At 49.1% G+C, this 24,226-nt stretch overlaps 2 protein-coding genes across 2 annotated transcripts in view; one reads left to right on the top strand and one right to left on the bottom strand.

Moving 5' to 3' along the window:
- Nucleotides 1-20,016, bottom strand: part of GUITHDRAFT_121520 (hypothetical protein) — a gene marked incomplete at both ends in the record, with an annotated part of 33,778 nt that extends 13,762 nt beyond the window's left edge. Inside the window, 3 exons of the mRNA XM_005819234.1 lie at nucleotides 7-9,033; nucleotides 9,083-19,880; nucleotides 19,935-20,016. Coding sequence (XP_005819291.1) covers nucleotides 7-9,033; nucleotides 9,083-19,880; nucleotides 19,935-20,016 — 19,907 coding nt within the window. The remainder of the gene's footprint in view (nucleotides 1-6; nucleotides 9,034-9,082; nucleotides 19,881-19,934) is intronic.
- A 2,124-nt stretch (nucleotides 20,017-22,140) lies between these two features.
- GUITHDRAFT_121519 (hypothetical protein) lies at nucleotides 22,141-23,298 on the top strand (the record flags this gene model as incomplete). The annotated part of the gene is made up of 1 exon (XM_005819233.1): nucleotides 22,141-23,298. The coding sequence occupies one exon, from the start codon at nucleotides 22,141-22,143 to the stop codon at nucleotides 23,296-23,298; it is 1,158 nt and encodes a 385-aa protein (XP_005819290.1).
- Between the last annotated feature and the right edge of the window lie 928 nt (nucleotides 23,299-24,226).

Raw genomic sequence — 24,226 nt, 5'->3', positions numbered from 1 at the left:
ACTCACGCAAAAGATTCTTGAATGTCGTAAGTCGGCCAATAATATTGAGAGAGCTGAAAGACAGGCACAAAAGAAGCAGTTCCATTCCACAAGATATCAAAGTATGAGGAACCTTGTGCGATGCAGAATGAACCGGCTTTGGCACAACAAGAGTCTGCAGACGTGTACTGAACATCTGAATGTTGACAGCCGAGTAGAACTTGCGAGGATCGCTCATTGGTCGCCTCGTAATGAGTCATGGTAGCAACAGCTGCAAACAAGCTGCTGTCAACTTTGAAGACAGTCCACCGCTGAGGGTTTGCCGTGTAAAGATATCGGAAAGCCACAAATCCTTCAAACAACACAACTCCAGTGCTGGCAACTGTTTTTTCCCATTTGATCAGCACTGAATGATATGAACCTCTGCAAGCAACCAGGCAGAAGTAATTGACTGCGTTGCCGTTGAGCATAGAGAACGGTTGAACCTGCACCTGGCCTTCAAATTCTATGTGTTGTATAAGCGCCATGTTTGGTTTGGATATATCAAGAACAGAAATATTTTGACCAGAACACTTGATGAAAAGATCTCGAGATTCAATCCTGACAGAATGCAAACAGTCCCCATCGTTGATGTCAGGGATCGAGTTGTTTGCTATGAAGGAGCAATTGTGCCACTTGTAAACATTTTGCAGAAGGTCTGCAGCCAAGGTGTGGGAGATGAACATCCAGAGCGAATCGTGTTCATCTCTATAGGTCTCAACCGCTCGACTTCCATCCGATGAGATGATCTGGAAGGGTACGAAGGACTGATCAGCTTTGCTCCACTTGTATATCTCTACGTTGTCACTTGTCTTTGCGAAGATTACCATTGTTGAGTTGCATTCATAAGTTTGCTTCACATCACTGACAGCTTTGAGATCTAATGTCTGCTGATAATGAAAGTATCCATCACTACGAAATGAGTACACCATCACTTCATGTCCTGCCACCATTGGTAAGGTAGGATTTGCTAGGCAAGTCTGATTTGGAAATGCACAAGAACCAGCCATGCTGTGATTGCACGATACAGTTGCGTCCCAGGTACCATTCACGGGCCTTCCGGTCATGTCATCTACACAGATATAACCAGAAGGCTTTCTTTCGTTGATTGTGAAGAGAAAGACTTTGTTTTCCTCTTCCGTTACCTTGACGACCTTGATGCGAGTGGTTCCAAAGGTCGACAGAACTTGATGGATGGAGAGATTGCCTGCAAACGTGATGTCATTAGGAAACAGTTCCTTGTTGGCCTTGAAATGATTGCAATAATGATACGCGTCGCCGCGGCATTCGCCTTCAAATAGGCTCCAAGCCATTCTCTTACGGTATATTATTGTAGCGCCAGGGTTGGAGGCTTTCTGTGAGTTGTAACTAGCAACAATGACGTAATGTTGGCCGTCCGAGTCAAAATGCTCTATATCGGTCGCGTTCCATGACCTGAGCGACTGAAATCCAGGCGTGTCTGGTTTCAGGTACTCCGAAGGCGTCGAAACGTCCTGGACTTGCGAGGCATCACTGACTCCCGCGAAGGGATAAGAAGGTAGATGCCGTTGCGTGACTTTGAAGATGTAATCTCTAGTCAAAGAGTCGTTCACTTGCCATGAGATCGAGGCCTTCATCGCTTCCTTGTACTCTGCTGCAGGTGCCGACACCGAGGGCAGTCGATTCGATTGCATCTGAACTGCTGGGGACCATTCAGACCAGGTGCTCCATCCCACCACGCTGCGAGTTCTGGCCTTGTACCTATACGCCTTTCTGAACTCAACAGCAGTTGCATTGAATACATAAAGGTCTGTCGAGCCAAGACGAGCGAGGGTCCCTTGAGCAACACTGACAGTGAAGTTGTGTGTGGTGGCGTAACTGACATTCGATATTCTCGCACTGCAGTCCTTCCAGGGTTCACTGTTGCAGCAAGCTTCAAAGTTGCTCTCAGTGAGCTGGATGACTTGAGCTTCTAGTACGTCATAACTTGTGTTGCTAGCGTTGACCACTGGGTTGCTCATGGTCACCTTGAGTTGCAGCCATCTCATCTCTACATCTCTGATTATCGGAGCATCGGGGACGCCCGTAATCAGAAGGGGCTCTGTGAGCTCAAGCCAGTCTCCGGGAGAGATCCGATTGTAAGCTCTCACTCGGAACACATAACTCTTTCCTTCCAAGAATTCAACAAAGAGGTTCCATACGATGATGGTGTTTGCAGTTTCTGTTAGAAGCAGCCACTTGTTTGAATCACTGAGCTTGTACTGGATCTCATAGTAGGCGAGAGCTGCCAAGCTGTTCGAAGGGTCGACATTGACACCTACCCCCATATCTTGTGGTCTCGTTATGTTCAAGATAAGGTTGGTGCCCATGATGACTGTTGTGAGAGAGGGTGCCGATGGAGCTCCGACGATGACTGAAGTTTGTTCGCTGCTGTAGGGGCCGAACCCGAAGGCATTCTTGATTCTTATGCTTACCCCAATTCCTTTCCCATTAAGATTGCTCGTCTTGTTTGCTGGATTGTAATCTAGCTGATTGAATTGGCAACATTCAGTATAGCCGGCACAACACTGATGACTCCTGGTCTCAGTGAACAAGGTCGATTGCCCTGTAAAGAGTCGAATCAAAAACTCATAGCCCAGAAAGAAGTAATCTTGATTTGTAGAATAATCCGGGGTTGGATTTTTCCAAGAGATTGACATCGTCAAATTTGAGACAACTTTTAGTGTAATGTCTGATGGAGCAACTGGTGTCATTGCGCTAAAGCTGCTCTGACAGTCAAGCTGACTGGTCAAGCTCTGCGACCAGGCAACAAAGCTCGTGCTGTCTAACGTGCCCGTTGAGCATGCAGAAGTCTGATTGAAGTTGTAGAAGGTGATGTTGCTCACTGCTGATTCAAGATAACATGATGGATCAGTGCATGAGCGGTTCTTGGCCACGAGAGTAACGGTCGCGTCACTGCTGACAGTTTCATTGCCAGTACTGTTCGAATCAATCCTCCGAATGTTGGAGAGGACAAACCAAATCCTGTCTCCTGGATCAAAGTGGCTGTTGAAGGATACAGAGAAGCTCAAGTTACCACTGCTAAAGTTGACATCTGCATTGTACGCTCTCACTGTCTTGGTAGGAACATCTACTCCCTCCATTGCAATGAACTCAAAATTACTCCCTTCCGACACGTTCAAGTAATCCGGTATTCCCATGCCCACAAAATCAAAATTCTGCCGCAGTCCTAGACCGAAGTTAAGAGCAACTTCACTTTCCGGGTAGAATTCAGTAGAGAAGGCAAAGGAGACATTGAGGTACATGGTTTGATTCACGGCAGGGAAAGGAGATCGAATAGAGGGAATCATCTTGATCTCAACGTCTCTAAGAGTCCCGGGCTTCAAGATGTACTTGTGTGAGCGACCCTCGTCCACCACAAACCCACGTGATGAGATGGTCTGGATCCTCAAGTCCATCAACTCTCCCTGTCGGCTGGTCGGAGCTCTGATCCCAGAGATCTGAAACTCTATGACTGCAGGGAGTCTGCTGGAAGCGCCTGTCAAGTCAAGGTTGATTGCTGGTACGTCTCGTGCTCTACACAGTTGATACTGTGAAGCGAATTCGAGGGGAAGAGAAATACAGAGAAGGTCATTGCCGGTGGTGTTTGAACTGCTCACATAGTCCCGAATCCCAGGCTCCAACTGAACTTGAGCTTCATCCAAGTTGAAGCCCTGGTCAAACGCGATGCTCAGGTTAGAGAACGCATGTCCTGGTATGGCTTGAAAACTCACATTCAACATCATTATTGACCCAGCGTGAAACTCGCCAGTAGCAATGTACACTCCCTCAGACGCTCCATTCGGTTGGATTTTGACAACTTCGCGCAGAAAAGGCTTGACTGAGCTGTTTGACAAGGGGTATGGATCTATGAATGTGTCGATCAGAGCTTGACTCGTGAATTTCATCGTCTTTGAGTCGTTTGCAGACCGCAAGGTAAAAGTGGCGCTGCCTGCCGTCAAACGATTCTTCACCCCCGTGATCGTCAGGTTGTAAGAGAGCGCAGGAGGCAGCCTGATCGTGGGGCGTAGGTAAAAACTTCGCCCATACTGACAGCACCCTTCGTTGGTTGCTCGCATGCAAGTGCAAGAATTTCCGTTGATCATTATATGAACAGCGTTACGATCAAACTCAAAGAACGCTGGGATGTCGAGCACAAGGAAAGGATCTGTAATGTTTCCATCAGAATTGTTTACAAACAAGTTCAACACTGATTCACTTCCCGCGTAAGGCGGAGTCAAACTGATGTTAGACAGAAGTTTCCGGGGATAGAGGAACAGGTTGGGTATTGGCATGCCCGTACTCACGACTAACACACTCCCCTGCTTCTCCAAGCTTGGCGAAAATCCCTCCAACCTTCCATCAAAGTCTGGGTTGACAAGATCTGGAATGGAGAAGTTGGCAACAAACAAGGAGTTCGACACACAGGAAGGAATCTGTGCGATGATATAGGCAATCGGGCAGCTGGTACAATGCCTTCCGGTACAGTTCTTTCCGTTGGAGTCAAACGCTTCAAATGGCGTCTCACAACCATCTTGAAACGTCAAGCTACCGATGTCTCTCCTGCATCTGATTGAAAACCCAGAAGGGAAAGAGATCCTCAAGCTCGTCGCATGATTGAGAGAGATGGGAGATTTCAATGAAATCTTGATGGTTGACACGGCAGATGTGAACGAGTCGGTCAGATCGATCATGACGTTGTCAAAATGAGCTTCTCTTACACTCAGAGGTTGCGACAGAAACGATTGTAGCTCGTAAGCACTTCCCTCCTGTACCAAAGTTGACACCCTCACCCTCCCACTCAAGCCCACATTGTCCGGATTCCTCACGTTCTCAACAACAATGTGAGCAGACGCGCATGTGAAGGTCGCGCTTCTGTTGACGAGGCTGAAATTCTGAGAGGAAATATTCCCAACAGAAATTTGAATGTTAGCAATGTCAAAGTTTGACGGAAATTCTATCTTGCAAGATGAGCCAGACGACAAAGGAACGATGGGAACAAAATTGATCACAAAGCTGCTGAGAGCTAAGACAGTCTCGTCACTGTGCTGAAGGTCTGCTGAAAGAAATGCCTGAGGCTCAATGCTGATACCTGAAGCCATTCCGGAGTCCACCACACTGCCATCTGCAACCGTAGATCGCATGTAGAAGGGGTCAGTTTGCCCTGAGAACGGGGGTAGAACGACGTTGAACAGCTTGAACGTGAGAGCCTCGTTGACGGGCAAGGCGCTGTCAAGCTCCACAAGGACAATCTGACTGTCACTGAACAAGTCTGGATACTTGGATGCCAGCATGTAGTTTGACGCGGCCTTGCATGGCTCTGCGCTGGCATAGTTTGGAGAGCTACACTGGACAAGAGAGAAGTAGTAAGGGACAGAGTCAGAACTGTCACAAGCCACGCTACCACACCTTGAAACCGAGCTCGTTCTGTCCACTTTGACCACCTTTGGCAAGAAGATTTCCAAGTGTCCTGGTTTCCCGTTTGCGCTAGGAATTTGATTCTGAAGTTTGAAGCTGAAAAGAAGATCACACCGACTTGCGGCAGTTTGAACCGAAGCAGCAACTGAGAGCGTCAAAGTGCCAGGAGTGACCAACACAGACGAAACCAACAAGCCTCGCTCCACCACAGTGTTGCAAGCTCGAGCAGACTTAAGGCATGCCGTCTGCCTTGAGTAATCCATCGTACGAACTTGAAAGACTCCCGACGGCCCCGAGCTCTGCCGCATCATGATCAGGTTGGAGCTGTCAAAGGTAACATCAATGTCAGTCGCAGAGGTCACGTTGAAGGGCAATTTGAACTCAACGTCGTAGCCGTCTGATCTGATCATGTCCTCTTCGAGGATACTGAAGTCGGTCAGCCCCTGAACGAACTGCCATGGAACAATGTCATAGGGACCACCGGCAAAGAGTCTCGCGATCGATTCATCCATCTCTTTGGTTTGACTCAAGTTTGCAAGGGGTGGAGGAGTGCCGATGGCGGGGGTAGCGAGGTGAATCATGTGCACGTGAGGAGGTGAGGTCAGGTGTCTATGAATCAAGACGTGGTCGTGGTAGCCGGTGCGGCTGTAGCAGTGACAGTCAAAGCTGCCTCGCTCGCACGCACACGAGCGATCGACGGTGAGGGATCGAGCGACGAGGTACTGGCCGATGGTGTAAGTGAAGCCAGACGTTGGAGCGATGGCAATCTCCGAGATGGTGGCATACTTGTCTGTGTGCGAGTAGCTCAGGATCTCTGCTGTTTGCTCGAAGTCGCTTCCTTGGAAGACTACCGTGAACCCCACGCAGCCTGCATCTTGACCGCAGTCCTTTCCTGGCTCCAGGTGGAACCCAAACCTCGTGGCGTCCTGCACTGTACCACTCACAAGGTCTGCGACATGTACGATATGCGCATGAGGCAGATCAGACCCGGCATGAGACCCATGCGTGAAGATGTGAGCATGGAACGAAGCGTCTACTTCAAGATAGCCCACTGTTGGTACAGCTGCAGCATCATAATAGCTGAATGACAGTGGTCGACCCGACAAGGCGCCGATGAAGCAAGGGTCTGAGGTGAAACAGCAGCCCTCGACCTCACATGTCAAGCCTTGATCGATCGAAATATCTATGAGGATTGCATCATTGTTCGTCATAGGAGGAACTGTGCACGTCAAGCTTTGCCTTGCGCTGTTGTATACAGCCGTCACAATCCTAGTGTCAAAGATGCACCTGTAGCTCCTGCCCAGGTCGGAAAGAGGATAAGGACTTGTGACTGAGAGCTCAACGACGGAGCCTCCCGAAGAACTGGCGAAATTCGGTGAAACACTGCGAATGAAAGGAGCAGTGCTGCAATCGATCCCTGTGAAAGGATAGAAACAGGTGCAAACAGATGTTGTACAAACACCTCTCTTCGACCCTCCACAGTTGTTTGGACATGCACCAGCCACTGGTTTGTATAAGGTAATGTTGACCTTGTCAGCGGTGAAAAGCGTCAAGTTTTTCTCTGTGGTGTAGCTCAATTCGATTGACAACATTCTTTTGTCTGAAGATTGAATCTGGCAGTAGGAACTAGCAGGGCAAGTGATCTGGACCAGCATTCGTACGTCCGTCATTGACATGACCTGGAGTACTTCGCCACCCAAGACAGGTATCACTGGTCCAAGTTGAGACGAGAAACCTGATCCATAAACCGTTACAGTCTGCACCCTGTCAGCAAACACTGAGAATGGTATGACACCTTGCACTCGTAAGAGCTCAACGTTAGAGGGTGTAACAGCTGCTGAAAGTTGACAGTTGTTACTGCAATGGGTAAGACCATCCTTCTTGATCTCCTTGACGGGGACGGTTTTGATAGCAAATATGAATGAAGGGGGGAACGATATTTTGACATGACCGTTGATAAGAGTTCGAGCAACAAAATTGAGTTTTTGATCTTGACCAATGCCAACTACAGGACCAGCAGGTTGATACAGCGTTGCAGACTGCATCACAGCAGGGAGGATTGAGTTTGCAAGCACCTGGAGATCTTGATCGATGACAAGGTTGGCTGAGGACTTGGTTCTCACTTTTGGCATGGAATACAATCCTTGTTCTAGAGGGTTATGAATGTCTTGCAAGAACAATCTGACATTGGTGTTGGAAGCTATCGACTCGTTGAGGTGGACGAGCGAAAGAACGACTGAGGTCTGGTTGACGTGTGAGATATTGATGTTTCCGTTGAGATACTTCATGCCAGACGAGTCTGGAAAGACTCCGTTAGGAATGCGGACATCACTCAAGGCAAAGCTCTGAGGCAGGCCGATCTCAATGCTGCCGTCTTGAGGGATCGGATTGAAATTTTCGAAGCGAACGTACAAGGCAGTGACAAGACCCGCGGCAAGGCTGAGAGGAGCAACTTCGACTGACAGTAGAGAGTTGGGCTGAAACAATGAGGAGTCGGCGTAGTCAGTCAATCGGTCAACATTCATTCCGTTGGCGTCTCTCGTGAAGATGTCAAACAGACCTGCGCGACCAGAAACCTGTCTCGTTCGAATGGAAGAGATATTGAAAGCTATCCTAACCCCTTCGAACCCGGGAACGTACAAGGCATCCGTTGCCCCCAAGTCTTGCAGACCTGGCAGAAACACAAGTCCGGAATCGGTGAAAAGAGTTGGTTGCATACTGTTGACAAGCACCACCTCACGCCCTGAATCTGCAGAGAAGACTTGAACATCAGCTTTCAAGCCGACGGCGCAGTTGATGCCGTCATGGCATGGGTTGTTGCAGACTCCGTTCAACAACAAAGAAGAACAGTACCGCACTCCTTCAACCGCAAAAAAATCTGGAGCGAGTTTGACTACTACACTCCCCCCTGCTGGGAATGGGTTGCGAGTTGTCAGGTCGACTGACAGCTGAACTTGGTCTCCGGCTAGGGATTGAGAGAGACTGATGGTTCCTGACATCATTCCTTCAACAATTTGATAGTCCTTGTTTGCCCGGTAGTTTGACAGGATGGTCGAGTAGCAAGACTGAAGTGATGCTATGCTGCAAACACCATCAGTTGTCATGAGCAGGAAGGGACCAGTCAATTGTCTCCCTGCCTTAGGATTCAGAACGTTGCTGAGAGTAAGAGAAAAACTCTGTCCTGAGCTGAGATTTCCAAAGCTTCTCAACTCAAGGCCGACGAAGAGTTTCGTGTCATTGATCAGTTTCTTATTGAAGACGGAGCAAACTGACGGAAACGCATTATTCACAACAAAAGTGCAGCCAATCTGCGGCAATACCGCAAACCCCGGTGGAAGAACTATCATAAGCTTGTCCGAAAAACTGAAAGATCTCAACAAGGTGAAAGCGAATGTGAGATTCGAAAACGAGGATGATCGGGAGTCGGAGAAATTGAGTTCCACGTCAAGATACTTGGCTGTTAGTGCTGGACCCACGATAATAGAGCTCTCCACTGATTTGTTGTTCACATCAAAGAGGGTGAGAGTGAAATTGCCAGGAATAACACTTTGATTGTTGTAGTTTGTTGATGCTTCTCGCCTGTAACATCATCAGCATCACACATACATCTTATATGTGAACATTTCACCTGTTCTTGAAGGGTCCCAACGAAAAGCTGACCAACACGTTTTGACTTGGAATCGCAGTGTCTCGGCGGATGATGATGGTGCTGCCATTGACAGCATACACTGCAAGGATGCCCCGTAAGTTGGAGAAGCTTCGGACCTGAACGGCCTCTTGTGTATCACTCCTCTTCCATACGAATTCGTAGGCCGGTGGCACTTGGAGTTGGAAGTAGTCGGTACTGGCGACTCCGGACTCGGAGTACCACTGAAACTGAAGCTCTGAGGTCTCTCCGACGATCGAATTGTTGGTTGTCAATTGCATGTTTGCATACTTGCCTGGTGTTATGGAGAAGCCAGGAACACTTTGATTGTACATCTGCTCCTGCCCTGTGCTGTCTTGTACCAGCACAGTTAGATTGCTGAATGAGGTGGGACGGAGTGGATTTCTCAGCATACCCACCAACTTGATGCAGAGTATCTTTCCCCTCACAACATCAGAAAGGACGCGCACGCGCAGAGAGGAGCATTGCGATAGACAAGCTGAGCTCAAAACCTCCATTTCAACCGCTTGCTGCACATTGCCAGCGTTCTGAAGCCAACTGGGTCGGAAGTCAAGGACTTCAGAGGCTGGAGGCACAAGCGCTTGTGTGATCGTCTCAGCTCCGTCGAAACCAGCAGGAAAGAAGATCACGATCACCGATCCAGCCGCTATCGGGTTGGTGGCGGCCACAAAGAGATAGAAACTTCCTCGCGCATGAGCCGAGTAGTCTTGCAGCCGAACAAACGCGTTGGTGCTTACTTTGGTCAAGTTGGTAGGGGTGATATCCAAAGCTCTCTCTAACAGACGACCAGCACTGTCATATGCCCGGAGAGCATAGCCCTGCTTCGCGATGCCTGCAACGGGACCGTTGAGAATCCTTTGAAAAGTCACGTTGACAAGAGAGAAGGGTGGAAAGCTGTTTGCGAAGCCTCTTACTCTGAGGGTCCGATTCCCTACACGCTCGATGACTGTAGTGCAAGTGCTACACATGTTGTCAATCGCGTACCTGAGCACTGTGTTTGAATCACCTGCCACTGTTGAAGAGAATTCCACCACCCTCGTGGTCGCCGTCACAGAATATTTCGAAATCTTGTACGTTGCGAATCCCTTGTTGACGCAGCCTTGAAATGGCGTGTTACGAACCCCACCAGTGAATCCGAAGAAGGTGGTGGGAAGAATGGTTGTCATGTCAGATGAAAAGGACTCTGAGACCGTACAATCGGTTGTTTTCATCAGGTAAATCTGTCGGTCTTTAAAGTTGGAGTTGATCGAGGTGGAGGTCCAGGAGAGCGAGTAACTGGTGCTGTCTTTGTAGGTGGCAGCACCACAGAGAGCAGCACCGGCAACTGAAGCTTGAGAGACATCGAAACCATCAGGAAAGTCCACCTCAAGGTAGCCATCGGACGGCAGCCCCGTCCGGCTGTGATAAAGAACGTTGAAGGACGTGCTTGCACTCACCAGCGTTGATTCCGGATAGATCCACACATTGCTCCTCGGCAGCTCGACATTCGCAAACCCAGCTGCCGGTGTTGAGAGTCCTGAGGCTTGCTGGACAGCTGGACCAGAGCTGAGGGACCCATCGGCGGAGGCGAAGTCGACCGACCCATTGTAGATTTGAACCTCAAGCTGGACTGAGATCGGGTTGACTGGCATCCTCACCAGCGAGATATTCATAGCCACCCGGACGCCAGCTGGGATGGTATCAGGTGTAAGAGGCTTGACCAAGATGGTAGGGTAGGCAGGCTCGCCGCATTGTACAGGAAACGTCAAGTTGAGCGTTGCTGAAGAGGTGTTGACCTCAGTCAAAGCTCTGCTGGTGAGTGAGGAGGACCACTGGGCTCCACGGATCGTAGGGTTGCTTCCAACTGACCGACAGAAGGACAAGGAGCGAGGGGGAAATTTCAGGACGATAACACTTGACTTCTTCACTGCTACGGGGGTCACAAATGAGATGTCAAGGCCGCCCCAATACCCGAGGACAGGATTCGTCAACGACAAGGTGAGGAGGTTTGAGATCGGTCCCGCACCAGAGAGAGTCAAAGAGGCGTTGGATGACTGACAGACAACTCTTGACGTCTCCGAACCCCATGACAGCGGCGACTCCCAGGCTGACAGCTGATAGCTTGCTATGTCAAAACTGGACAAAGTTCGGAATTTGAGATTGTCAACGAGAATAGGAGGCTGCACTTGCATTGTTTGAAAGGGTCCAAGAACAAGCTTGATGGTGCAAGGGCAGGAGAGTAGCGAAAGGCCAGAGACCTTTCCGACAATAATAGATCCTTGAGAGCTCTCGTGCAGAATGACAGACGTCTCCGAAGGAGCTGCTTTCACTTGGTTCACAAGAACAGAATACAATCTGAGTGCTCCTGAAGTACGCAAAGCGGTTGGAACACTGACAGAGAAATTGAGACCATTCGAGCCATTGACAATCTGGTCAAAGGTGACTGTCAGGTTGACAAGATCGGCCGTTGTCAACGGAAAGACATCAAACCGAGTGTTGATAGAGCAACCCTCGGGATTTATGTAAAAGATTGGTGACAGAGGAGCTTCGTACATTTCCTGGATGGTTCCTCCAATAAGTTTCCTGATCGCTAGTTTCTTCACTAGGTTGTAACTTCCACCTGCCGACGGATTTCTGAGTCCTGAAACAGCCAGCATGACATGTGTATCAGTCGACTGGTATGTCAATTGCACTGAGAAGGTGAGATTTGTTGAGCCTGTCACTGCATTGACCAACGGTGTACCACTGATGTTATACGTGTTTGACAAGTTCAAGTCAATCACGGGGCCCACAACAGTCATGCTCCGATCAATGTCGATGGTAATGTTCAAAGGGAAATTGACCTTGCCGGGGATCTTGAAGCTCAGATAAAGGATGGTACTTTGTCCAACAAGTACGTTTGAAAGGTGAGCAACCAAGTCAACTAATGATCCTGTTCGAGTTGCCTGCAGTGCGATGAGATTGTTGCGGTCTATAAGTGCATTGTGAATGGAGGACCAAATCTGCACGTCAATGTTTCCTGGCAAGATGTTGTATTCATCCGGCGAGATGACATCAAGAATGGTCAAAGACACTGTTTGATTGGCAGAGATCGGTGTAGGTAGCTCTCTGTAGACGATGACAACAGACTGATTGGAGTAGTTGACTCCGTTCAGAGAGCAACCAACCGGTACAATGAACGATCCAGGTTCCATGTCTGTCATGGACGGTGGTTCACAAATGTCTGGAATGGTGTAGGTTTGGTTTGACAAGCTCGGGGATCTGGAGGCTACCAGGGTATCGGCAAGGAACGAGGGACTGCTTGCCTGTAAATGACAAGAAGAACATCTGACAACAGAGTACGAGAAATTCTCTGCTGGGCCAGGACAGTACTGCAATGACAAAGAGCTGCACTGGTAGGGTGTAAGAAACCGAGTCTGGTTGTCAAAGTCTGAACTTAGCGATCCTTTGAAGATGTATCCCTCGGTGCTGGGAACTATCCGAGACTTGTCAGTGAATTGCAACTTTGATGGCAGACGAACAATGAAGGTTGCGTTCTCTGGTACGATGTTGGCAAGCTTGAACTTGATCTGAATTGAGACCTTCGCTGATCCAGCTGGAAGAGAAGGTGGAAACAGTTCAGCTGAGGAAAGAGTTCCAGGAACGACCGTTGAAAGCCATGAGCCACTAGCAAACGAATGATAACATGATCCTGACTTGACGTAAACTTCGAACAAGAATGTTCCTCTGAGAGGCGAGTGGTTGATAGCAACGGAGAAACCTTGCGCGTAGGGAGGATTTCTGAAACTCTTGATGATGATTGAAGTCTCTCGGCGCAACACTGACAACTTGAAGTAAAAACGAGGAGTCGTTGAGGATTCTGCAAAGCAAGTCCCGGGAGCGACGGCAGAACCAAAATCTCTGGTTGACCCCGACAAAACTTCGCCTGTAGCTGAATCAATGTCAAAATCTGATGGGAAGTGAACGACCAAGTAGTTGTCAGATTGAAAGGATGGAAGATCGATGACAGGGGAGTATGAAAACTTGACTTGCAGATCGCCTGATTCCCCTGCCACGTCTGTTGTGACGGAGACTGAGAAATTTGATGTGAGGTCATAGTTCCTGGTGACAACTCTCACTGTCCGACCCTCGACACAGTACGCAGGAAAGAAGTCTTGCTGGTGAACGACAACACCCCAGGGGTCTACTGTTTCTAACGTATACATGCCATGAGCACCTGACACCTTCTTGTTGCGAAAACTGTCAAGACCGTCGGGCGACTTCCCGATGTCAAACATGTTGATCGTTACATCCGGAGGAACCGAGTCCCCAAGGATGGTGGAAAGAACAACTCTGCCTTGACTCACATTCACCTGAAACGAGAAGTTCTGAAAAGTTCCGTTGCACGTGTCACGATCATTCGCACGAAGAGCAGACAATGTGGACAAACGAGCCAGACTGCTTGACAGGTTGGTGCAACGGAAGATAGCAAGTGACGCGTTCACTGTCGTCCTGACAACTTCAAGGTCCTCATTGGGAAAGCTGAACCTCAGGACAGACCCGGACGCAACTGCATTAGTCGTCTTCATGCTCAAGTACGAGAAGTGCGCCCTCGCTCCAGCATACTCGTTGCTCAATGGACTCGCGGGTTGTCGGAGGGGGCACAGCAATGGACTTGGGTCGTTGTTCATGCTCCATGATGTGTCGAGCCATTCAAACTCTGACGCAGTCACTTGGAAGTCAGGCATCGAACCTGTCTCTATCGCATATCCCTGCGACGTCGCCGTAGCCATCAAAAACTTTTCTCTCCATGTTTCATCGACTGTTACGTTCTGTGTCTGCGCTTGAGAGAATCCTTTGTTGGAGAAGTTGTACAGCCTCAGCCGAATGATGGATCCGGCTTCGATGTCAACTCCATCTCCAAGACGCTGCAACGTCAAGTTGAAGTAAGCATTGACTGTCTTGTTCAGAATCACAACTTTGATGTCCTTCACAACCTTCAATTCCTCATTGCAGCCTTCCACACACTCAGCTCTGTTGGTGCAGCTCCACAAGGGCCCGCCTCCGCAGACAGGAACCAGAACGTCGTAGACTGAAGGGAAGCTCAAGGCAAACTGACCGTCTTTCGGAACAAGTTGACTGTTCTTGATCAGCACGTCAACGTACCTATCCCTTGCGACGGTACTCACAGTCGCACCGAAACGAGCAGCAGAGAACAAGGGAAGGATTGAGCTATTCAGGGAGGGGACCGAAGCTATCAACCCTGACGCGTCCGCAGTCTTGATTGCCCTCCCGTCTGACTTTCGAGACGAGATGATCTGAATAGGATCACTCCAGCCTGATAGGAGCGGAAGCCGCAACGATGCTCCTTGTAACGTGAAACGAACTGACTGAATGTTGTCTACCAACAGTTCCAAGTTCACTTGGCTCCCGCCTGCTGAAATCAATAGAACGTCGGGAGAGTTTTTCACTGTGATACTTTCAACTCCTAAAAAGCCCCTCGGACCAGCTGGGAAATCCAACCTCAGCTGCTGGCCGAAAACTGTCGAGTCAAGGGCTACTTCCATGCTGATATCGCCATTCTCACCAACAGAAGCCTGTCTGTCCCAGCTCGTAAAGTTGACAGCAGCTGAATCTTTCGCCGGCAGGAGACTACGGAAGGTGACAGCAGTTTGTCTCTGCTTTGCTTGCGAGGTAGAGAGCTCACAGATCTCTACGGTGAAGGAGTAGACGCCTCCTACCCTCGCGCTCTTGTATCCTCCAATGCTAAACGCAACTCTCGAGTGAGCAGGGATAGAAGAGACATGATCGAGCTCAAAGGTACAGTTAGTCTCGTTGTGAAGGGGAGGGGCGCGCGTGTTGTTGGAGCAATTGATGTGGAACTGGTCTTCTGTTGGAGACAGTTTCAAGACTGTGACTGATGCCAGTCCAAATCGAACTTGAAAACTAGTTTGAGATTGAGCCTCCACTGTTAGTTGGGCATCTCCAGACAAGATTGAACCAGATGGTGTGATCCAAAGCAGGTTTGACCCTTCGATGCCTCTCAAGACGTCATCGCTAGCCAGCACTGTCGTATTGACATTCTGAGAAAACACGTCATTTGTTTTCGTTCCAAACATCTCAGAAGATTGAACTCTGACGCTGTCACGAAGGTCCCAATGCAAGGAGAGGGTGAAAGCAAACGTGAAGACAGACTGCTGGTCGGTTTGACTTGCTATTTGACCCGAGACAGCCTTCTTCAATGCCACGGCTTTGATCTCCAAACCAATCACCTCTGCTTGCTCCTGACCCTGCTCACTCTCAACCGTTACATTCACAGCGAGAGGCGAGATTTCCTCATAGCTGGGATTCTGCACGCCTGATATGAGGATGCGTAGAGCAGCATGCACTGAGGTCAAGTTGACAGAGCCGAGGACAACTGTCAGGGATGTTCGAGTGACGTTTGACAACTCAGCTGAGAGAACTTGAAAGGCATCGACAAACACCTCGACTAACTTCGGATCCTGCCACTCATAGGGGTATGGGAGGTTGAGATGAACCTTGAATGTTGAATTGGGACTGACAGGAAGAGGAGAAACGAGAGCGAGAGAAAAGTTGCTCTCAGCATATGTGAGCTTGGGGGTCACTGTGACCCAGGAACCAGTTTGAAAATCCGTCGGCAACTGAAATCCACCAGCAGGACTGAAAACTGTGCAGACAGAACCGAAAACTTCGAGTGAGCTGCTCAACGTCTGAACGTATGCCCTAGGAGGCAGCGAGGGGCTGATGACCGGGTTGCGAAATCCGGTGATGGTGAAGATGATTAGCTCGCCAGCAACAATGCTCCTTCGAGGCTTGAAAAGCAAACCTGGTAATCGAGACCCGAAATTCCATCCATCCTGATTGCTGCACTTTGAAATCTGGATGGAGGAATCTGAAATATTCCCGAAATGATAACCAGCGTACTCCAACTCTGCACTTGTGACATTGAAGTCAGCGATGGAGAACTTTCGGGCATCTCGGAAACTGTCGCAGTCTTGATCTTGACAGGAGATGAAGGCTGAGAGGAAAAGTCCGACCCTCTCTTCAACCGCCACAGCACTACATACCCGTAACGTGACTGTGACTGAAGTCTTCGAGCCCAGACTAGCTTCCTGCAACTCAACCTGAGCTTCATTCAGGCACGGCGATAGCTCGGTGACTTTGACGGAGTCTTGCTCGTAAACCTCCAACCCTCTTGCCGTTGACGCGACGTGCTGAAATGTGAGAGCTTGGATTGGTCCTGCCGTAGCGCGAGTAGCAAGCGGAGAGACATGAAAGGTGAGCTCAGATCCCTCTTCTGCTGTCTTGCCGATCGCCTCATGTAGCACAGACCATCTCTGTCTCTTGATCGTCAAGACATTCAGTCCTGACCGCTGAACATCTAGAATGGAGAATGGGCAGGTATAGTTCCAGGATGCTCCTGGACAGTAGTCCACATAGTCGTAGGGCTCCTTGCAGGCGAATGTGATGGTTGTGTCTTTGGTCAACGACAGGTCTGATCCCAAGTCAATGACGATGCGAGAGTCGGGAGGAACCATGGGTTGATTCACTTGTAGCTTGACTGTCAGGTTGACCTCTCGCCCAGCTGTCGGAGCTCGGCTGTCCAACGCCGTGACGTCAACTTTGACGTCTTTGAAATGTGCGGTCGTGATTTGAACGCTGAAGATTCCCTTGTCCATGGTGAGGTTTGAACTTGATGCCAGCGTCTCGACTGTCCAGGCTCCCGAATCTCCAGCTGACCCGTTCCTGTTTTGAATTGCAGACAACTGTAGAAATACTCTACCTCTGCACTGCTGCAGTGATAGTCCCTTTCGTTGCAACAGCACATAGCTCGAATTGCTCGCAATGATTGAAAGATCGTCCATGACGCTTGAGTTCAGACAATGTAGCTGTGTTGAACTTTCAGCAGGTTCATAGTGGAAGAAGGGCGGATACACGATCCTTATCATGTCCTTGGATTGCAAACCATTGAACACATCGAAATACAACTGGAAAGAGGTAACCGCGAAAGCGTTGCTGTCATTGAGCTGGATCAACGGATTTGTCAAGGCAGCTGGTAGGAGCAAGACACCATCATGCTGAGAGCCCTCAAGATACCTCGCAGCACTCAAGAAAGTTCTCAACCTGAAGCTCCCGGTCAGGCCGCTCACTCTTGGATTGACAACACCCTCCAGCTCAAACTCGATCTTTGACCCAACAGTCAAGGGCTCGGACGGCTGAGTCACATTCACCCAGTAGGAATCTCGAATCAGCTCCGAGCAATTCGCAACGACGCTGCTGGAACATAGCTGGGAGCACTGCTGAGCCTCCATCTTCATGCAATGTTTGAGCCTGAACAAGGGCGGATGCCAAGTTGCATTCATAATGCGATCGATGAGCGTCAGTTCAAGTGAAGTCCCATCGACTCGAACTGCTAGGCTTCCTCCTATGCCCGTCAAAGAGTAGTCGAAGTAAGTGAACATCCTCTTGTAGTCGTAGGTAAAATTGCCTTCCAAGAAATGGGATGTGGAGTTGATAACAAAACTTGTGTTGCAGATCTCCATGTTGCAAAGACGATCTGCCACTAGCGACAGGTTCTGCTTCCTGACTACATGCACCGCTGTGACATCAAAACCGTCCGGGAAATCGAGCAAGATCCCACTGTAAGCAGGAACTTGTTTGTTACAATGGAAGCTGATATTCAATGAAGATGTTGCCCCACTCACAAGGGGCAACAAACGCATCTGCAAGTGTTGCATCGGCGATGCGTTCAAAGATCCATCAGCATACCTGCCTCTCTGAACTGCTTTTAAGACAGCAGCGTCTCCATTCCGAGTGGTAATATTTAAAGCCCTCTCGATAGTGTAGTAAGGAGAAACAACTCCGACGATGATAAGTCTGTACTTGACGTTTGCCATCAAAGCGATGCCATCAAGATCGATTGATATGAAGCTCTGATTGAAGGTTGACTTGCGAACTCCTTCCAAGTAAGCAACGGAATTCTGTGAGACATCAAATCCCGGAGTAAGACTGATGTCTATGAATGATGTTCCGGTAGACAATGAGATGCTTGGAGTGAATTCTACAGTCACATTTCCAAAGTCATCCGTTGTTGATGGAAATGTCGCGTTCAAGTATGCCAGACTCGAAGGTTCAAGTTCCGCTGCAGGTTTGGCCGCCCCGAAATCAAGAATTCGGGTACTGCCACTGAAAATCTCTTGGGTTTCAATCAAAATGCTGTTGGTAAAAGTTCCTGCATGAAGTCGATTACGAAATCCTTCAACTTCGAAGCTGACGGTGCTTCCACCTTCCAGCTGTTGGGAGGCGCAGACTTCAACGGAAGTGTAACCGGGGACTCCAGGTGTACGTGGACTGCAATCCTGGTATGGAGCATCCAAAGACATCTTTAAAGAAGGTTTTGCAGCAGCAAGAGACAAGTCGCTGGTCGGAAATTGGAGTATGATTCTGCTGAGATTGCTTGCCAAAGGATTGTTGATTTGAAATGTGATGGACACAGTCACATTTGTCTTGCCAGTCTCGTAGCTGCTGAGCCCAATCACCAGATTTCTCAATAGATTCGCTTGCAGCGGAACTGAATTGCTCGTGCCATAATCCAGCGTGAAGTTCGTACCGTTCCAGGTCTCAATTCGAATGGCTCCAGATTGCGAGAGTGAAGAAGTAAAGACATTCGTGACATCTAGAATCATATCTTGGTTCCGATCTAGCGTGCTTTCAATCCTGTAGAACAGGATGCTGCGGTCCTTGGATGAGATATAGGTTGTTCCTGTAACATTGCTGGAGGAGTTTGCGCTCCTCACATCGATGAAAGACACTGAAATCCTCGACGAGGAGCTGATGACAAGGTCAGGGGGAAACTTGACCAAGACGCTGCCCCCTTTGGGAATTCCTGTAACCGTCTTGAACTGAATTTTTGCTGAAGTCAGCTGAGAAAACCTGGGAGAAGCTAAGGACAGGTCCACCCTTGGCAACACGTTGGAAGTGAGATTCACTGGGGAGTTGCCTGTCCTGCTGAACCAATAATGAGTTGTCTTGTTCAACTGTGGGTCATTGATACGATTGTTGTAAAACAGCATTTTGTAAGTTCTGTATCCTCGATCGTCTATCGTGAAGTCATAAATCTGGATTCCGAATTGAACAGCTTTCTGTTGCAATGCCCCAGGCAACTCTCCGGGAGTGTACAGAGGATTCACAATTCCAGATATAGTGAAATGAAGTCTTTGAATAGTCCCCTGTACAGTGGATGATTTTACATCTGTGTCTGTATTTGCATACGTCTGCATCTCAAATATGTTGCTGCAAGGCATGTTGCAAGGATCTGTGTTACCACCACTCACACCTTCCATTTGACTGTCGACTACAGGAACCTCAGTTACTATAGAACCTTTGGAAAACGGAAAGATTTTCACAAAACCAGCCTGATCCGTAATTCCATCAAGTCCAGTGACTCCAACACCGAATTTCCCTCCACCTTCTATGTTCACGACTGAATCCGAAACATTGAATGAGCTTGGGAAAATTACTCTGATAATGGTGAATTTTTTTTCAATATTGTTATGAAGTATCGCCGAACGCAATTGGTAGATCTTGGTGCTATCATAAGGCCACAGATATGGATAAAGGTCTATCGACACTTTTGCACTGACAAGATTGCCGACGCCTTGTCTTGAAATGGAGATGTTTGCATCGACAGGCATGACACACTGACCTGTTGAGCATGATCCAGAATGAGTAAGATTGTAGCTCATAGTCTGAGCCGAGACTGCAGGAAGGAAGAAGTAAACTGCGGAAAGTATCAGCGAGGGTGAACTGAAACATACGGAAAGAAAGTTCTCACTGGAAGTCAGGATGATCAGATGAGACAGCAGAGACAGGCGATGCCACTGGAGACGCAGAGACATAGAAAGCTTGTGCTCCATATCGACTGGTACGCCTGCGCTACCCTGTCATGTCAGTGCATGTTCTGCTGCCGCCATTGCGCATCCGCCATTGCGCGCTGACTTTTCCGCTAGCAACTTTGAATAATCATGAACGTGAAAAACTTTCACAGTTTGAGCTAAAATTGATTTTTATCTCTCGAATTCAATTTGGAATGGTTGTACATGAATTTTGGGAGGTGGTACAGACGATGAAATGCACGACAAATATAGGAGATATGACGTAAATTTCGTACAGTTGCCAAAGTTTGAAAACGAAACGACGAAAACAGAGATTGAGAGGAGAATTTGAGACCCGCTAATTTTTTCCCAAGAGCCATCGGTCAACGGCGAGGGGTCAAATCCAAGAGTCATTTGCTCCTAGCACGGAAACACGCACCCCTGTGCTCCTCAGCGGGAACTCGGGGGGGGGGTCAGGTGGTTCCAAGCTAGGAATTCTGAGTTTAAAGGCTGACAGGAGGTAGGGGTACGGTACTGGAATCCGATGGGAATGGGGGGGTAGAGGCCGGTAGGAAGGGGGGACGTAAGCAGATGCTGGAGGAGAAGCTGACGGGTATATCACGGCTGAGACACAGGGGGTTGTTGTCTGGGCATTTGTATGGGAATTCAGTGATCAGAGTGACTAGGGGGTGGGGTACTCAAAATATCCTAAAGTGTTGAGGTTCGTTCACACGTGCTCAACGCCACTACCGTCTTCCCCCCTCCCTCTCCCACTACCGTCTTCTCCCCTTCCTCTCCCACTACCGTCTGACAAAGATATCTTTTTCATGTTCAAGTCATCACCTGCTGGATAACTCAGCAAGTGATTTTGTACATGAGATCTTGTTGTTATGCAAGGTTATCCTCCATCCAGTATCTCAGCTCCCACTGGATCGCCGTCCTCGCATTTCTTGAACGCCGCCATTGGCAGTCGTCGTGTCATGATCTGCTGGCGACCTCGTCTGGGGTTCGCAGGGAGATATTAGTAGTACATCGGCCCCGTCACCTTGTCAAGCTTGTCAGCCCCTCTCGCCTCCCCTCCCCTTCTCCCCTCTTCATTCTCTCCTCCCTTTTCTGAACCTTTGCCGTTGTATCCTGTGCTGCTGCAGCCTCTGCCGCTACAAGCCATGGCAAGTTGATGGCCATAGCAGATGTTGAGTCTTCTGTTGAGTCTCTCCTCCTTTCCCTCTTGCATTTGCTCGTCGGGAACACTTTGTTTATTCCCGAATAAAAGTGTTCAGTACAGTTGTTTGAAATACTGAAGTGCGACTTGGACGCCGTGGGCGGGACTGCCGGCAGTCAGGCTAGTTGAACCTCTCAGACCCAGTCAACTTGTAGTCAGTCTAGCGCTCGAAGATCTGACAATCAAATCACTCGGAGTATTGGAATCAATTCAAGACTCTAAAAGTCTGTGCACAGCTGAATGATGACTCAACAGTCACTGATTAGGTTATTAAGAACCGACAGACAAGCAAAGACAAAGACTCCCTTGTCAGATATGCGCACCAAGTCACCGCTGACTCTCACACTCAACCAAACACCTCACACAACTCGGATCAACTTCCTGATGATCTCCCAACACTACAGCTGATCATGTCATACCTCCAACTGCCCCCACATGTAGGAACTGCCCCCACATACCTACACGTGGGGGCAGTTGGAGACTTGTTGACCTGAAAAGCAATCGAGGAAAATGTTGCCCCCATGTTATTGATAGTCCTTGCCTGAGGCGAGCTTGACTGACCTTTTCGAATATGGTGGGGGTGTGCGATGCTGACAAGAAGCTGACAAGGGGGGAGGGAGGATAGAAGCTGAGGAGGAAGAGGAGGGAGGATAGAGACTGAGGAGTGAGAGGAGGGAGGATAGAGACTGAGGAGTGAGAGGAGGGAGGATAGAGGGTGAGGAGGAAGAGGAGGGAGGATAGAGGGTGAAGAGTGAGAGGAGGGAGGATAGAGACTGAAGAGGAAGAGGAGGGAGGATAGAGACTGAGGAGTGAGAGGAGGGAGGATAGAGACTGAGGAGTGAGAGGAGGGAGGATAGAGACTGAGGAGTGAGAGGAGGGAGGATAGAAGCTGAAGAGTGAGAGGAGGAAGGATAGATGCGATGCAGCTCCCAAGGTTTCCTCGCATGTCAAACCTGCGAGGAAGAATCCTCATCCCCGTCGTCCTGCTCGCCTGCCTGTCCATCATCCTCAACGTGGCCCTCAGCATGTACGCGCTGGGGCTGTTCAACTTCAAGTCAAGGCTGTCAAGGGAGGAGTTTCTCCACTGGAAGCGATGCAGGCGCCATCCTTACATAGAGAGGTCTCTCCGCCCCTACCGCGCTCACGCATGCCGAGGACGGGTGACCAGGTCTGCCATACGGAGGAGCGTGCGGGAGGACAAGGACTACATAGGAGTCAGCATCAAAGACAACCACGTCACTTACTACGGCACCGAAGGGACGCCATGGGAGAACGACGTGAGGACGGAGGAAGGGCTCATCCAGGACATCGGCATGTTAGCTAAGGAGGTCGACCTCCCGGACATGGAATTCATCTGTTGGTTCAACGACGGGTTTGACGGGTTGAGTCTTCCGAATGCGAGGAACGAGTGCCTTCCTGTCTTCGTGCAGGAGAAGCCAAGGTCTAGCAACGGGATTCTCGCAACTCCCCGATCAGTCCAAGGGTTCTCCGACTACATACTGAAGACTGCCTCGCAAGACAACTCCATTCCGTTGGAACGGAAGATCAGCAAAGCTTTCTTCAGGGGGACAACCACCGGTGGCATCTACACCGAAGACAACTGGAGGAACTTTGCAAGGACCAAGATCGTCAAGGCTTCGTTGGATCACCCAGACCTCATCGATGCTCGCTTTACCAGGGTGATGCAGACCGAGTCGAAACAACTGCCCAAGATCATGAAGAGGGAGGGGTACGTGGTGAAGAAGCGAGTGGCTCATTCGGAGCAGTGGAAGTTCAAGCTGGTCATCGTTCCTGATGGCAACTCGGTGCCCGATCGTCTCCTCGACTTTCTGGCGAGCAACGTCGTCGTGTTGAAGCAGGAGTCAGGCAACGAGGAGTTCTGGTACCAAGACCTCAAGCCATATGAACATTACATCCCCTTCAAGCGAGACGTGTCCGACCTAGTGGATGTCGTCAAGCGGTCGCTGAGCAACGAGACGCTATTGAAGCATGTCTCAGATGCTTCGACTCACTTTGTGCTCGAAAACCTCAACTCCGACATCATCAAATGCTACCTGGTGCACCTGCTCTACGACTATGCGCAAGTCTATGACGACGACTAGAAGAGTCGGACTCTTGGAACCTCTCTGTCATCTCTCCTCTCCATCTTTTATCTTACAGCCAGTCATCTTCGTTTGCATTTACCTCTTAACCTCTCAGGAAATTCCATTCTTGATCCCGGTTTTTCAAGTCTGGTATGATACCTCGAGGACTCCTATTTTGTGATTATTTTATTTGTTTGTGAGCATTTGGTTGAAATGCCAAGTCCAATTCATCACAATTTTCGCTTCTTATTCCTCTGATCTTGCCATGTCCTCTTGTTCACATTGATTCTTCCTTCCTCTTTTCTCCTTTTCGTTCTTCCCTTCTTCATTCCATCATCTTCCTTTGTTCCCTTCTTCATTCCATCATCTTCCTTTATCCCTTCAGCCTCCTCCTCTTCCTTCTCTATTTCCTTCTTTCCCTTGCTCCCTATCCTTGTATCATCCCTTCTCGGCCTCCTTCTCTTGTCATCTCATTATCCTGCTATCTACATATTGCTTCATTCCCACGTTCTTACCTGTTAATTTTCCATTCCTTTTCTTATCCTTCGTTGAAGATTCGATCTGTCCTCATGGCTTCATCCTCTTTCATCTTCACTCTCCTGTTGTGCTTGCCTGCTGTTCTTACTGTGTCATCGTCGCTGCTTTCGTTCATTCGTTTCTCCTGTCTTCATGAGGTACCTTCCTACACCTTTGAAATTCACCATCTGATCAATAAGGTAGAGATGATGACTGATACGATCAACCAGTCCTAGTCCTTGAACTCAGACGATCACTAGGTATTTTTACACACACCTGGTAATCAACAGGGGAAAAGAGTTGGAGCTACTAATAGGGTAGGAGCAACCTTATCTTTTTCTCTCTGTTCATCCCACTGGCAGCAGACTAAAGAGAACATACTATCCCCTCAACATATCCCTCCTCTCCTCGTGTTACTTGCTTCCCCCTT

Source organism: Guillardia theta (assembly GCF_000315625.1).
Source record: "Guillardia theta CCMP2712 unplaced genomic scaffold GUITHscaffold_236, whole genome shotgun sequence".
NCBI lineage: Eukaryota > Cryptophyceae > Pyrenomonadales > Geminigeraceae > Guillardia > Guillardia theta.
This window is presented reverse-complemented; position numbering and strand designations above follow the sequence as displayed.